Raw genomic sequence first — 13,816 nt, forward strand, 5'->3', positions numbered from 1 at the left:
TCTTCCCAAGCAAGGGATCAAACCCACGTCTTTGGTGTCTCCTGCATTGACAGGCGGGTTCTTTACCAGTGGATGTAAATTATGGATGTTTGGCTTAAAATCATTTTTCCACTTATTGTCAGTTGTCACTTTTGGCTGTTTTTGAGATACTTACTAAACCTATCTCCTTTAGTATGACTTACCTACTATCCTCTCAAAGTTGCTGTTTCTATTAATAATAAGCAGTGAGCTAGAAAAATAGGCAAATCATTTATTACAATTTATTATGAAAAAGTGCATAATCTTAGAAACATTGAATTTGGCATTCAGAGACTTCTGTCATTCTCTGTTTTTCAACTATGTTCTTCATAGATAGGTTTGACAGGTGAAACAATATGGAGAGGAGGAAATCAAGTCTTTTTGTCCCTATTAGATGTACAGATGGAGACAGATCTATAAGTTTGGAGATAAGGGGAATGAATCGTCAGGACTAAAGATAAAGATTTGAAGTAACAAGCATGTAGGTAGTAATTAAAACCCTAGAGAAGTGTGGGATCACAGAGAGTAGAGATTCTTAACATTAAAAGTAGCTTAAAAAAAACAAAAAAAGAAGACATTCAATCTGAAGGCTTTTCTTGCTTAGCCAGAAAAAGAATATAAACTACAGAGTGGTCTTTGACCAGGCGACATGCATGTTACACAAACAATTGATTATGGGTTTTTGTTGGTTTGTTTTGATGGTTACAAGTGTTTTTAAAATATCAATTCACAAGCTCAAATTTTTGCAAATAGAATTAAAGTTTCCGTAAACACGTTATAAGGGTAGATTTTTCTCAGGAAACACCAGATTTACCCTATGGCTTATTTTTGCCTTAAAATCAGTAATTTCATTTTTATCTAACTCCAGCAAAGCTTTGAGACTGTTTATATCAGAAAACAATCATGGGCCTGTAGTTCAGATTTGATGCCATCAAGAAAGGAATGATTTTTGAAATTTTCAGAAGTTTCCAGATGTTTATAATTTAATTGACAAATTTGTGCACAGGAAATAATGGGAAAACAACACAGATGCCTAGGCTCTCGCTGTGAGAATACGTAGCCCTACTACTGATGGCTGAAGAATTATTAGGCACAGAGTTGCCTGATCTTTGCCAGTCCTCCTTTAAGTTGAGTTAAAGACAGACTGCTAGATTCATGCTGCTGTTGGTTTGGCTGGTGCACTCAATAGCAAGATTGTTTTTGAAACTCTGTAGCTTCTTGGTCATTCAGATGTAACTGATTTTTATATTTTGCCTGCTTGCTTACTGTTATTTTTTTCCAAATTTAAATTTACTTTAACAGTAATGCTGTTTCCTCCTGGAATCTTAAAACTTTGTAACTATATAGAAAATTGCTTTAAAAATTGTGTTTTTTCACTTTTTTTCCTTTTAGATGTGTCATGTAGTTCTTTTGATGCTAAAAGCTATCTGATTTCTCTCTTTGTTCTTTGAGAAAGTAAAGATGCCTTACTGAATGTCTGTAGTCTTCATCGATATCTCCTTGCCATAATTCTAAGAACCTGACCAGTGTGTAGTAATTTGCCATGTCTTTCATCCTAATGGATAACCTCTTTCTTTTCTAAGATTAATTGGGGCTCCTTTCAGCGATATATTAAATATTTAGCTGACCTGCTTGCACTTTTATTTACTTAAACTTCCAGTTTATTCTTTTCTTAGGTTAAATTTTCACTATATAATTAAATTTTTCAGGTTCTGTACACTCTTTAGTTTTTTCTGGGTAACTTTCTGATCTCTAGAGTAATTGATATAAATTTATCTGATGTTTAAAACAAATAAAGAGCTTGGATACACAAGATCCTACTGTATAGCATAGGAAATTATATTCAATATCCTTTGATAAACCATAATGGAAAAGAAAGAAAAAGAGTGGTCATGTGTGTGTACCTGAGTTCACACAACATTGTAATTCAACTAGGCTTCAGTAAAAAGGAGATTTTTAAAAAAGAGCTTTTTAAGAGCAAAACTCTATATGCTCTTGGTAATGTAGTGTGTTTCAACCTTCGCTCTACATCAGAATTGCCTCTGAAACTTTAAAAAAAAAATCTTTGCAATCCTATTTGTGAAGATTCTGTTTTGATAGAACTGAGTGGGATAAGATGTCTGAATTTTTCAAAGCTACACAAGTATTCTGAATGCAACCAGTATTGGGAAGCATTTTTTTTCTTTTTGACTTGACCCCCTCCTGAAACCCCATGAGATTCAGTAATGTATCTAAAAACAAAAAAATCAACCTTTTTCCCCTAATCTTGTCCAACTTAGCTCTCTAACTGAAGCTGTATTGCATCTAACAGCTTTTGTGCAGTACACACAATTGCCAACCTGAAACATAATATAGCAAGATCTTAGGACTGTTACTCTCCTCCTAGGGGAATGCCTAAGATATAAATGCTTGGCCCCTATGTGTCCTGGGAGTTGCAGGCAGAGAACTATTCCACAATTGCAAAATCATCATCGGTGTCACAGGCAAGTAGTAATCATAATTTGAAACCTTGTCATGTCTGTTAGCGATTCATGTTGAGTAAAATTTGTCTAAATTAAGATCTCCCTTCTTTCTATCTTTATTCCAAACCTTTGAAATATTTACTGGAAAATATATCCTAAAACTGGTGTACAGTGAACCCTCATATCTTTGTAATTTAAACTGCATATTTTTCTGTCTCTGAACAGATTTGCTGAGGGCTCAATTTTCTATATCACAAAATGAGACAAAACTTCCTGACATTCTGATATTAACACAACCTTTTTAAAAATTTTACTTAAATTATATGGTTATATATCATCATTTAAGGGAGCTGGGCTGCTGCATCTTAAATAATACTATAGAATCCTGATAACTTACACTCTAACCATATTCACAAAAATTTTTTAAAAGTTCCAAAGTTTTTTGCAGTCTCTTTGCCCCTTTCCCACCATGGATGCATATTTGCAATTTGTAATACTTGAGATTATTCTGGGAATCACAGTGATCCTTTTCACTTTTAGAGTTGAGCCATACTTTCTGAGTGAATTCCAAAGCCATGTGATTAAGGAAATAGAAGTAAGCTTTAGTATAAGACAGTAAAATATAGTGAAGAAAAAAAAACAAAATGTAAATTCCTTCATTACTTTTATTTCTCCTGTCTTGTCTCTTAACCTTTCCAGGAACCATTCGGATAGTTTTTTTTCATGTCATATGTGTATCTCCTGTTCTTCCAGTACTTTATAAATAGTCTTCTAGTGTAGCCTTGCTCATAAGTCATAGTAAGTTGTATTAGAAGAGCTTTAAGGAGAAAGCAGGACCTATTGCCTGATTTTGCATTTTTTGCTTAGTTTGTTGCTCAAAACATGTCTTCTTAGTAGTAGTAATAGTTTACACTGGACACTAGTTAGTGTATCTGCCAACAAATGATTTTTTTATTTTAGATGATATTGGCGCCCACATGAATGTAGGAAGAACTTACAAAAATTTAAATAGAACCAAAGAAGCTGAAGAATCTTACATGACAGCCAAGTCGCTGATGCCTCAAGTAAGTTGTCAAAAATTATTCCTATTGTGTCATGTCTGCTGGATGTTTGTATTGAATAGAATTATCCAGATGGAAAATCTTTATCTTTTCTTTAATTTGGATTAAAACTAAGGTGTCCAGTGAACCATCTATTACTTTGTTATAAAAGATTGCGTTTACCTATCTAGCTCACTTAATTTAAAAAGTTCATAGTCTATGAAAACTAAATCTATGAAATTATGAGTTTTAGATACTTTTTATTGTAAGTTATCTATGACTTTAAGTGACTTCAAATGAAAATAATTTTATTTATGTACATTAAGCAGTAAAGATTAACTCCTATCAAAAAATAAATGAACAAAGCAAAGTGATAAAATGAGTAGATATATATCTGTGCCTGTCAGTTGCTATAATGTCACAAGTACAAGATTTCTTGGATATCACAAGACAAAGTTAGAAAATCTGACACTGCCCTTTATCAGCTGTGTGTAATCAGAAAAGATAGTTTACATTGGGCTATAATTTTCTCAATAGTAGTTTATATTAATACTGTAACAATATTGAAATGAGTTGATAGTTTGATTTTGATAGTTTGATAAATGTTTTAAAAACAATTAGACCACATGATACATTAAGAATTCTTTCAGTTCTAAGATTCTAAAGTTAAACTGTGTTCAGTGGGTTTTTATCAGATATAATTTATTATATTCATTGAGAATTGGGGTTCACATACATTATACATAATAACTTTTAGAGTTAATTAGATAATATTATGTCTTAACTCCAGCAAACAAGTGAGGAATTAGTAAAGCTCTGAAGTAAAGTTAACACTGTCACAACCAGGAAACATCTTGCTGACAATTTGGAAGTTGACATGGTGTAACAAATACTAGACTGAGGAAAGAGACCGGAGTTCTGTTCCTGGTCTGACTCAAGCATGCTCAGGGACTTTAGCCTGTGGAAGTTCTGATTTATATGACTTCATAAAATAACACATAAATGAAAATCTAATGATAATTACTGAGATAGCATGAATGAAAAAATACATCCTTCATTGCTTCAAAGCATTATTTGACTTATATTTTGTGAATACTGCAGATTATTTCATATTTTTATGTTTTATTTTAATATAACAGTTTAGCTTTTTATGCTCTGTAAGTTTTAAATAAGACACTAGGACTTCTTCAGATTTTATTTGGTACTGAAATATCAACTTATAAAAATGTTTGTTTTTTTATTAACAGATTATTCCTGGTAAAAAATATGCAGCCAGAATTGCACCTAACCATTTAAATGTTTATATTAACCTGGCCAACCTGATCCGAGCAAATGAGTCCCGACTGGAAGAAGCAGATCAGCTGTACCGACAAGCAATAAGCATGAGGCCAGACTTCAAGCAGGCTTACATTAGCAGGTATTGTAGTTCGCTTCAGGCTTTCACTATAAAAGATGGAAGCTCTATACATCTGTGTCTCTTTTTCTGTCTTGCATATAGGGTTATCATTACCATCTTTCTAAATTCCATATATATGCGTTAATATACTGTATAGAACAGACTTTTGGACTCTTTGGGAGAAGGCGAGGGTGGGGTGATCTGAGAGAATAGCATTGAAACATGTGTATTATCAAGTGTGAAACAGATCGCCAGTCCAGGTTGGAAGCATGAGACCAGTGCTCAGGGCTGGTACGTACATTGGGATGACCCAGAGGGATGGGATGTGGAGGGAGGTGGGAGGGGGGTTCAGGATGGGAAACATATGTAAATCAATGGCTGATTCATGTCAATGTATGGCAACAACCACTACAATAATGTAAAGTAATTAGCCTCCAACTAATAAAAATAAATGGAAAAAAAAAAGATGGAAGCTTCATCTGCATATACATTTAGGCTATCTTCACTAATTTGGCTTTTTTTTCTTCTAGTAAATCTTAGTTGACAACCAAGAGCATAGAAACATAGCTTGTTTTAGACTAGCAAATTTAATTTATTTTAAATTGACAAGAGAATCCGTATCGTAAAACAGCAAACTTAGGTTTATTTATAGAAAAGGAAGTGTAGGAAAAGCTCTTCAGTTTCTTTTGCTTCTCAGTACCAAATTCATTTTCACCTAAAACAGCCAAAATTTACCTTTTATAATTGCTTCTTAATTGTAACAAAGTAATTGTTATTTTTGCAAGAAGTTATTACTTCTTAATTATTATAGATTAAGAAATCATTGTATAATTATGGAATCATTATATATAAAATAATTAAGAACTAATTGTATAATTATCCAACTATCCAGGGAATTGACTGGTTATTTATGTTTTTATTACAAAGAAACTTCAGTTGCCAATAAAAAACAAAAAATTTGACAATAAGTGTCAGAATCTTAGATATTTTCTCATGTAAATGTAATCATTTGTGTTATACTTGAGAAAAAATTGTTTTAAACTTTGTTTTGAAGCCTGCTCCAGTCCTAATTATAATTTGTCACATTGTTTATATGGAAAATGCATTCAGAATTTTAAGTTTTTGAAATAAAATCTGTTCATAAGCTGAAAGCTGTCTTTCTTCAACATTATCTAGTACTTGCTGAAATTCACTAAGTTTACTGGGGTTGTGTCAATAAATAAAACCTGTATTAAATTAACTTATAAAGAATTGCTTAATAATCTCTGCATTTATTTTAAAAATCACATTTTGGACACTTATTCTAGGAAGTGTGAATATTAATAGTTTGTTTGACTTCATGCCTATGCTAATATTTTAGGAAAGAGTAGTATTAAAATTGACTCTTATATCAGTACTTAAATTGATTTGCACATATGTAAAAATGATCTTTTAAGTTCTGTAACAGAAAATATAACCTGACTAGAATGATTTTCAGACTGATCATCAGTTCCAGATATGTTCCTCAAAAGTATCTACAGGTGGCAGTATTGCCCTTCCATTCTACCAGATTGGCTTTTTAATTCCTTTGTAAGAATTCATTGAAGAAAATGAAATAATTATAAGGGGTAAACAATTCCAAATGTTCTGCTTTTCATATAGTTAGACATTGCTAACAAAGATTTGAATACTGGAATTTTCCCATCACTACTTTGTTTATTTTCCTTCTCCAGATGCTACTCATCTTCTGACAAATTGATCTCCCACTCTATTTATTATCATTTTTCTGATGCAGACTAGTCTGCTGTTTTTCAAGATATATTCAAAAGATATATTTTCTGTTCCCCTTTCTTGGATACCTCCCGACATCTTACCCTGTAGAGTCAGGCGTGTTTTTTCCTTCTTTAATAATATTTGAAAACATATCAAACCAAATGTGCAGAATTAATATGTTTAGGTTTAAGGACAGTTTCAGATAGTTATTTTTGAAAAAAATTTAAGAATCTTAAGTTAAAAGGAAAGCTGTGACTATGTGGAAAAGCTTAAAACTTGTGTAAATAGTATCTACAGACTGACATGATAGATAAGTAAAACTTGTGTTTTTTCCACAGAGGAGAATTGCTTCTAAAAATGAATAAACCTGTCAAAGCAAAAGAAGCATATCTTAAAGCCCTCGAGCTGGACAGAAATAATGCAGATCTTTGGTACAACTTGGCAATTGTTCATATTGAACTTAAGGAACCAAATGATGCGCTGAAAAACTTTAATCATGCTTTAGAACTAAATCCAAAGCATAAACTAGCATTATTCAATTCTGCTATATTAATGCAAGAATCAGGTATGTTTTCTCAAAATTTCTCTATATTTAAACATACTCTAGTTTGAAATATAATAAAGTTGTGTATTATGTTACCCCAGCAAGCATTTTATGAATGGATGGTTTTTATCAAAACTGTATAAGCTGTTATAAGAAGAATATTTTAAATACTTGATGTAAACCTTTCAGGTAATATACCCTAGCATATGTGTCATTCTAAATGTTAATTTCTCTGGTATATGCTAAAAATTACTTCTCAGACAGTCTATTAAGCAATACTTTATTCATCTATTTTGTCATTTTATACCTGGAAGTATATTTCTTATGCATAAATATCATGCTATTCAAATAATCTGGATTTTTTTAAAAAAACAGTTTTAAGTAATTATTTCTAGGGTGTCAAAAGCATTATATGTTTTAAACAAGTAGTAGTATTCTATTTTCCCTATAAGTCCAAATATTTTCAATATCATGTTATATCCAGTGTTATTGTTTTCTGAGATATTATTATAATTTCCTGTATTTTCTATAAATTAGCAGAACCAAATTATCCATCACAATAAACTAGGATCTTTGATATATCAGAATTTTAGTTCTGCTCCAGAAGACAGTATATATAATTTATGGTTTTCTTAATTTTTATGTTTGGAAATATCTTTATATTAATTATTAAATACTTTCATAAAACTTCTGCAAAAAATATAAGAATGATATTTTATAATTAAAGAGAGTCTTTGAGTTTATTTCTACCAGTCATCTACTTTATAGGTTAGAGAGTGAGGACCAAATAGATGTAATAACTACCCTAACTTCATATGGCTAGGTTAGGAATTAGTCCAAGACAAGAACTTAAGCCTACTGATTTATTTCAGATTTCTTTAATCATCATGTTATCAAATAAAAGGATAAAGATCTTTATGCTTGGCATTCAAAAAAGCTTAATTTAGAAAACTAATGTTTTTGTAAAGTTAGCTAACCTTAGTAATCATGAAAAGTGCCTATAATTTAACACAAAATTATACCCTGGGGTGTGTAGTTGTAGAAGTTGAAATTTTTTTGGTACTTATTTTCAGTAGAGGTCATCTCAATAAATATTTGCTTCCTGAATCTTAATTTATATTTATAGACTTTAGATATAATGGTATTCTTCTTATATTTGAAATTTCCTAAAAAATTTTAAGTAATGTACAAAATATATCTAATTTAGTAAGACTGAAACATTTTGTTTATCCAATATAGTTACTGTTTGCTGAGCATTTTTTATATATCTCATGCAATTCTTAGAAGATTCAATAGGTTAACCCAGGCAAGTAATTATTTTAGTGAGTAAAGTCATACTATTAACAGAATCATGATTGAATATATGTCTCTATTTTCAAATTCCCTACATCTTCCTCTTAATCCTCTATTCTTCTTCAACTCCCAATTAGAATCTAAACTTATCAAGAAATATTTCACCCTTTTTTAGTTTTTGAGGAACTCTTAGTACTTTAAAGGAAAGGAAATGAGCTATCAATCCAGTGCATCAAACACACTGTCTCTCTTATGAAAACTTTGAGGGTTTTGCTTTCTGCATTTTAATTTAGGTACATCAATTAGTTGTTTTGATGCTCAGTTCAGTCACTCAGTTGTGTCTGAACCTTTGAGACCCCATGGATTGCTGCACGCCCACGGTCCATCACCTGTTTTGATGCTATGTTTTTATAATCTAGATAAATAATTTCACCTCCATTTTTTACCTCAGACTTACTCATTTGCTAACGATATAATTTTTTTTTCTTTTTAAAAAATTCTTAGGAGAAGTTAGACTCAGACCTGAAGCTAGAAAACGACTTTTAAGCTATATAAATGAAGAGCCACAAGATGCTAATGGTTATTTCAATTTGGGAATGCTTGCCATGGATGACAAAAAGGACTCTGAAGCAGAGATGTGGATGAAGAAAGCCATAAAATTACAAGCTGACTTCAGAAGTGCTTTGTTTAATCTGGCTCTCCTGTATTCTCAGACTGCAAAGGAATTAATGGCTTTGCCAGTCTTGGAGGAATTACTCAAATACTATCCTGATCATATCAAGGGTCTCATTTTAAAGGGAGACATCCTGATGAATCAAAAGAAAGATATATATGGAGCAAAAAAATGTTTTGAAAAGATTTTGGAGATGGATCCAAGCAATGTGCAAGGAAAACACAATCTCTGTGTTGTTTATTTTGAAGAGAAGGACTTATTAAAAGCTGAAAGATGCCTGGTTGAAACATTGGCATTAGCACCGCATGAAGAATATATTCAACGCCACTTGAGTATAGTCAGGGATAAAATATCTTCATCTAGTTTTGTAGAACAACCTATATTCCCAGCTGGTAAGACTTCAGGTGTAGAAGGAGATAAAATTCCGACTGAAAATGTAAAAGAAATAAAAAGCGAGCCCAGACCTACACAAATAATAAAAACAAATGATAATAAGAGTCAATCTAAAGCCAGCAAACAATTAGGAAAAAATATAGACAAAGAAATTCCCCACAAAACAACAAAAGAAATCAAAGAAATTGAGAAGAAAAGAGTTGCTGCTTTAAAAAGACTAGAAGAGATTGAACGTATTTTAAATGGTGAATAGCATTACTCTTTATCATGTGACAGGGTTTCAAAGAACTTCAGTCTATATCATGTGATTACTTATACTGGGAGCTTTGAAAAATAGCAAGCATACTAAGTCTCTCATGAGCTGCCTCTACGTAGTATCAAAATAAGGTTTTCATTAAAGACCCTTTCATTACCCTAGGATGTGTTTTATATTTGACAGTAGTTCTTTGAGTTTTGGGGACTGTAGCAGAAATTTCAGTAATCACAGGTGGCAAATCTGTATCTTTTCTTATAGAAGGCAGATTCTTTCAGCAGAATAATATTGACTACTCTCAATTAAAAATAATCTGGGGTCTGAATGATAATCCCATGGTGGCAAATCCAACATGTGCTGGTTTATTCTGTGAATTCACATTGATTAGCTAACCACGTTTTCCTTTAACTGTTGGAGTCTGACTGTGAGTTGAAAACACTATTGAGCACATACTTTTTTCCTTTGTGACCTTCATTTAACCAAGGGACTTTGCACTACAGAAGAATACTGGCTGGCTTTCTTTACTTTGTATTCTTTTTTGATTTTTAGAAGGAAAGCCAGATGAGACATTTTAAAATAAGTCACTTGACATGTTAGCTTTAGAATGTATTAATATTTCCATAACTGTGTGCTTGTCCTTAACTCCCCTATCTATATGGCAGTTTTTAATCAGGGAATGTTTTAAATAAGTATCTATACACACATTTCTGATGGTGCTCATTTATACTGGACTTTCATTTCTTTTGTGTACTGAGTTTCACAGCCTGAACCACATAATCACCACATAATCATTGACTCTGACTTTTATTTCCCAAACTATTCCTGTTTCTTAGGGTCATAGTCATATTGAGAAATCCCAGTAAGTATAACTTCATTAAACTTTTTAGTTAAAAATGTAGGAAGATTCTCTTTCATGTTAGTGTTAATCTTTCTAGCGTTACTTGAATTTTAATTTTGTTTCCAAAACACACCTTAATTAGATACCTAAATTGAGTTCTGTTTAACTGAAGGCAAAACAATATGACAAAGTTTATTTTTAAACACTCAGTTCTTGATAGCTTGTTATGGTGTATATTTTTATTAAATATTTATTTTGACTACTGAGCTTTCATAAAATTTTTAACACTGTTTTAATTCCATCAAGTATGGGAAATGCTATTGCATTTTTTCTCTGCACACATATATTATTTGTTGTTATTGTTCAGTTGCTTAGTCATATCCAACTCTTTGAGACCCCATGGACCGCAACATGCCAGGCTTCCAAGGCATATATTATAGTTTAACCAAAATTTCATCATGTTTGGCCTACTGTCCAGCTAGAAGAAAAGGTAATTAGCCTAATATAGGATTAGCAAATTAGTCTGCTGGTTTTAGCACATTTAAAGCTGAAAAGTGTTTGAAGAGTAGATACAAATCCAATTTATTAATTTAAATCTGATTTTTTTCTTGAGTTAAAATGTGTTTTAGAATACTAATATAGTTGGTTTTAGTTTAAAATGTTAAAGCTCAAGCTATCATCCTGGAATAGTAACTAATTTCTAATAATGTAGCATTTCAAAAACTATTTCTGTTCCTTTGAGATAATTTCTAATGTTTCAAAAACCACATTCTTGTAACTTTTTTCTTAAATGTTTTATAAATAGAACATAAGAAACATGTTCTGCATTAAAGACCCACTTTTACTAGGTTCTCTGAGGCTCTGTCATAGATTATTTTTTAGGCAATATAAACCAAGCACTGACAACAGTGGTTAAGTTCATTTTTGATTCATTAAAGCATTAAAGCAATACCTAATTTCAATTTTTAAATTACAGCTTTGTTACTCTAGATATATGATGGAGAATACCTCATGTACTATGACTTGAAAAATGAAATTATTAGATTTTCTGCACATATCTTGAGAAGTTTGAGTTTAATGTCTTCTTTTACAATATCAAGTGAGGATAGTTGTGAAAAGGCAATCTTTTATGACAGCAGACCATAATAAAAACTTTGAATAATATTTTAATAAAATTATGTAACTATTCAAAAGATATATTAATATTATCTAATGATTTTTACAGAAAAAAATGTTCTCCATATTAGAACTTAAAATAATGCCAGTCATGTTGGAAATGTTCATATTTTGACTAATTTATTTAAATCAAATTCACTGTAATAATTTTTCCAAATCATTGTTTCTGAACCTTCATTTCATATTAGAATCATCTAGACTCCACCCTACAACAGTGAAATCTGAATTTCTTATTGTCAAGTTGTGCTTCAGTTTTTCCAAAGGCTCTCAGAGTGATTCTAATTCATAGTGAGGGTTAAGGACCACTAGTCTAAATTAGTTCAAGAAAATCTTCCCTCTCCCATGTTAACTTTTCAACTAGTGATATAATCCAATTAATTTCTGATGCTTTAACTTCATTAAGGAATATGTTCTTCTGATACCTAGTATTTATTTCCTCTTAAGTTTCATCAAGCTTGCTTATGTATAAGATTATTTCTTCTCTTTAAATTCATAATACAAATTTTATTCAAATTGTTCAGGTGAAAAAGGGAATGAATAATTTTTTCCTATGGAGCTGCCATTTTGGGGAAATGGAGTGTAGGGGTATTTTAGCCCAGTTCACTAACTTGTTCCAGAGTTGTAAGCATCTGTAAGTTTGTAAAAGAAAGCTTATCATAGGTTTATGTATTAGTAAGGAGATGTAGTTTTAGTTCTTGCTGTTTTACAAAAGAACCCACTCTCTAGGAGTTGTAGGAAAGTTTTGACAATCCCCAAGGGGTAATTGTGCTACACTTTCCTTCACTGCTTCTCAGAAGGAAGAACTAACTCTCATACTGTTCCTATATGTGTTTCCTTACTAACATTCAGAATTGGGAATTTTGTCTTATAATAATTATTCCAGTAAGTAATTTTTATGAAGTTGATAACTTGGAGGATAAAACAAATATGTTTGCAATTTTGTCTTTACTTTTATGTAGATATCTGGAATGTGACTTACTCAAGTCTATAAAACCTCATGCCTTTCATCTAATTTGAGCTCTCAACTTCATGTCCAGAATGCTTCTTTAAAGATGCTTTAATGAAAAATATTATGAAAATATATAGATTTGTATGTCAGTTTATACTTCAGAAATCCATATATTTGTCATATTTATTTTTTTAAAAACCTCCTAATTGTCTGCATGACTAAATGGTATTTAAAATGAAACCTCAAATATATCTGGTACCTTTGTCTGTAGAATTTTATTTGTTGGAAAATGTCACTATCCTTGTTAAAATTTCATAAAATAGTTGCTAGTTGTATGCATTTTATATTTCTATGGCATCTGTGTGTACCGTATTTGTAAGTATTCAGTATTAAATTGATACTTTTTAAATGTTAACCTGAATTGCCTTTTAGTGTTAAAATGAAAAAAAATGTAATAGCAATTCAAAACATTTCAGCCCCCACAAAGAAAGAAGAGCTTGTGGGTAGTTTTATTAGCAATGATATGAGAAATGAAAGAAAGAAAGTGAAGTCGCTCAGTCATGTCTGACTCTTTGCGACCCTATGAACTGTTGCCTGCCAGGCTCCTCTGTCCATGGGAGTTTCCAGGCAAGAGTACTGGAGTGGGTTGCCATTTCCTTCTCCAGGGGATCTTCCCGACCCAGGGATCAAACCTGTGTCTTCTGCACTGCAGGCAGGCTCTTTACGATCTGAGCCACCAGGGAATCCCAGTGTGTTAATTTAGTTCCTAAGAGTGATACATTTATAACCCAAAGTGACAGAAACTCAATTAAGAAAATGAGACAAATTCCAATGTGAAATTTTATATACATGCACAGTTGGAAGTCAGTGTAGTGAAATAATTAGTCTGAATTATGAATCTACCTGGATTCAAATACTGGTACCACCGTGCTAAAAAAGTGCAAGTTAGGAGAAGTTGCTTAACCCTATGTTGTCAGTTTCCCTACCTGCAGCTTGGGGAAAATACTTTTCTCCTATTGTAATAAATAG

General features: G+C 31.7%; 1 protein-coding gene across 2 annotated transcripts in view; it reads left to right on the forward strand.

Moving 5' to 3' along the window:
* The window catches only part of TMTC3 (transmembrane O-mannosyltransferase targeting cadherins 3), a 60,036-nt gene extending 46,834 nt beyond the window's left edge, over positions 1-13,202 (forward strand). For both annotated transcript variants that reach the window (XM_065934175.1, XM_065934176.1), the window contains exons 11-14: positions 3,441-3,544; positions 4,768-4,937; positions 7,007-7,233; positions 9,010-13,202. In XM_065934175.1, coding sequence (XP_065790247.1) covers positions 3,441-3,544; positions 4,768-4,937; positions 7,007-7,233; positions 9,010-9,824 — 1,316 coding nt within the window. In that variant the 3' untranslated portion in view covers positions 9,825-13,202. The remainder of the gene's footprint in view (positions 1-3,440; positions 3,545-4,767; positions 4,938-7,006; positions 7,234-9,009) is intronic.
* Positions 13,203-13,816: the final 614 nt, after the last annotated feature.

Source organism: Muntiacus reevesi, chromosome 4, assembly GCF_963930625.1.
Source record: "Muntiacus reevesi chromosome 4, mMunRee1.1, whole genome shotgun sequence".
Classification (NCBI taxonomy): Eukaryota; Metazoa; Chordata; class Mammalia; order Artiodactyla; family Cervidae; genus Muntiacus; species Muntiacus reevesi.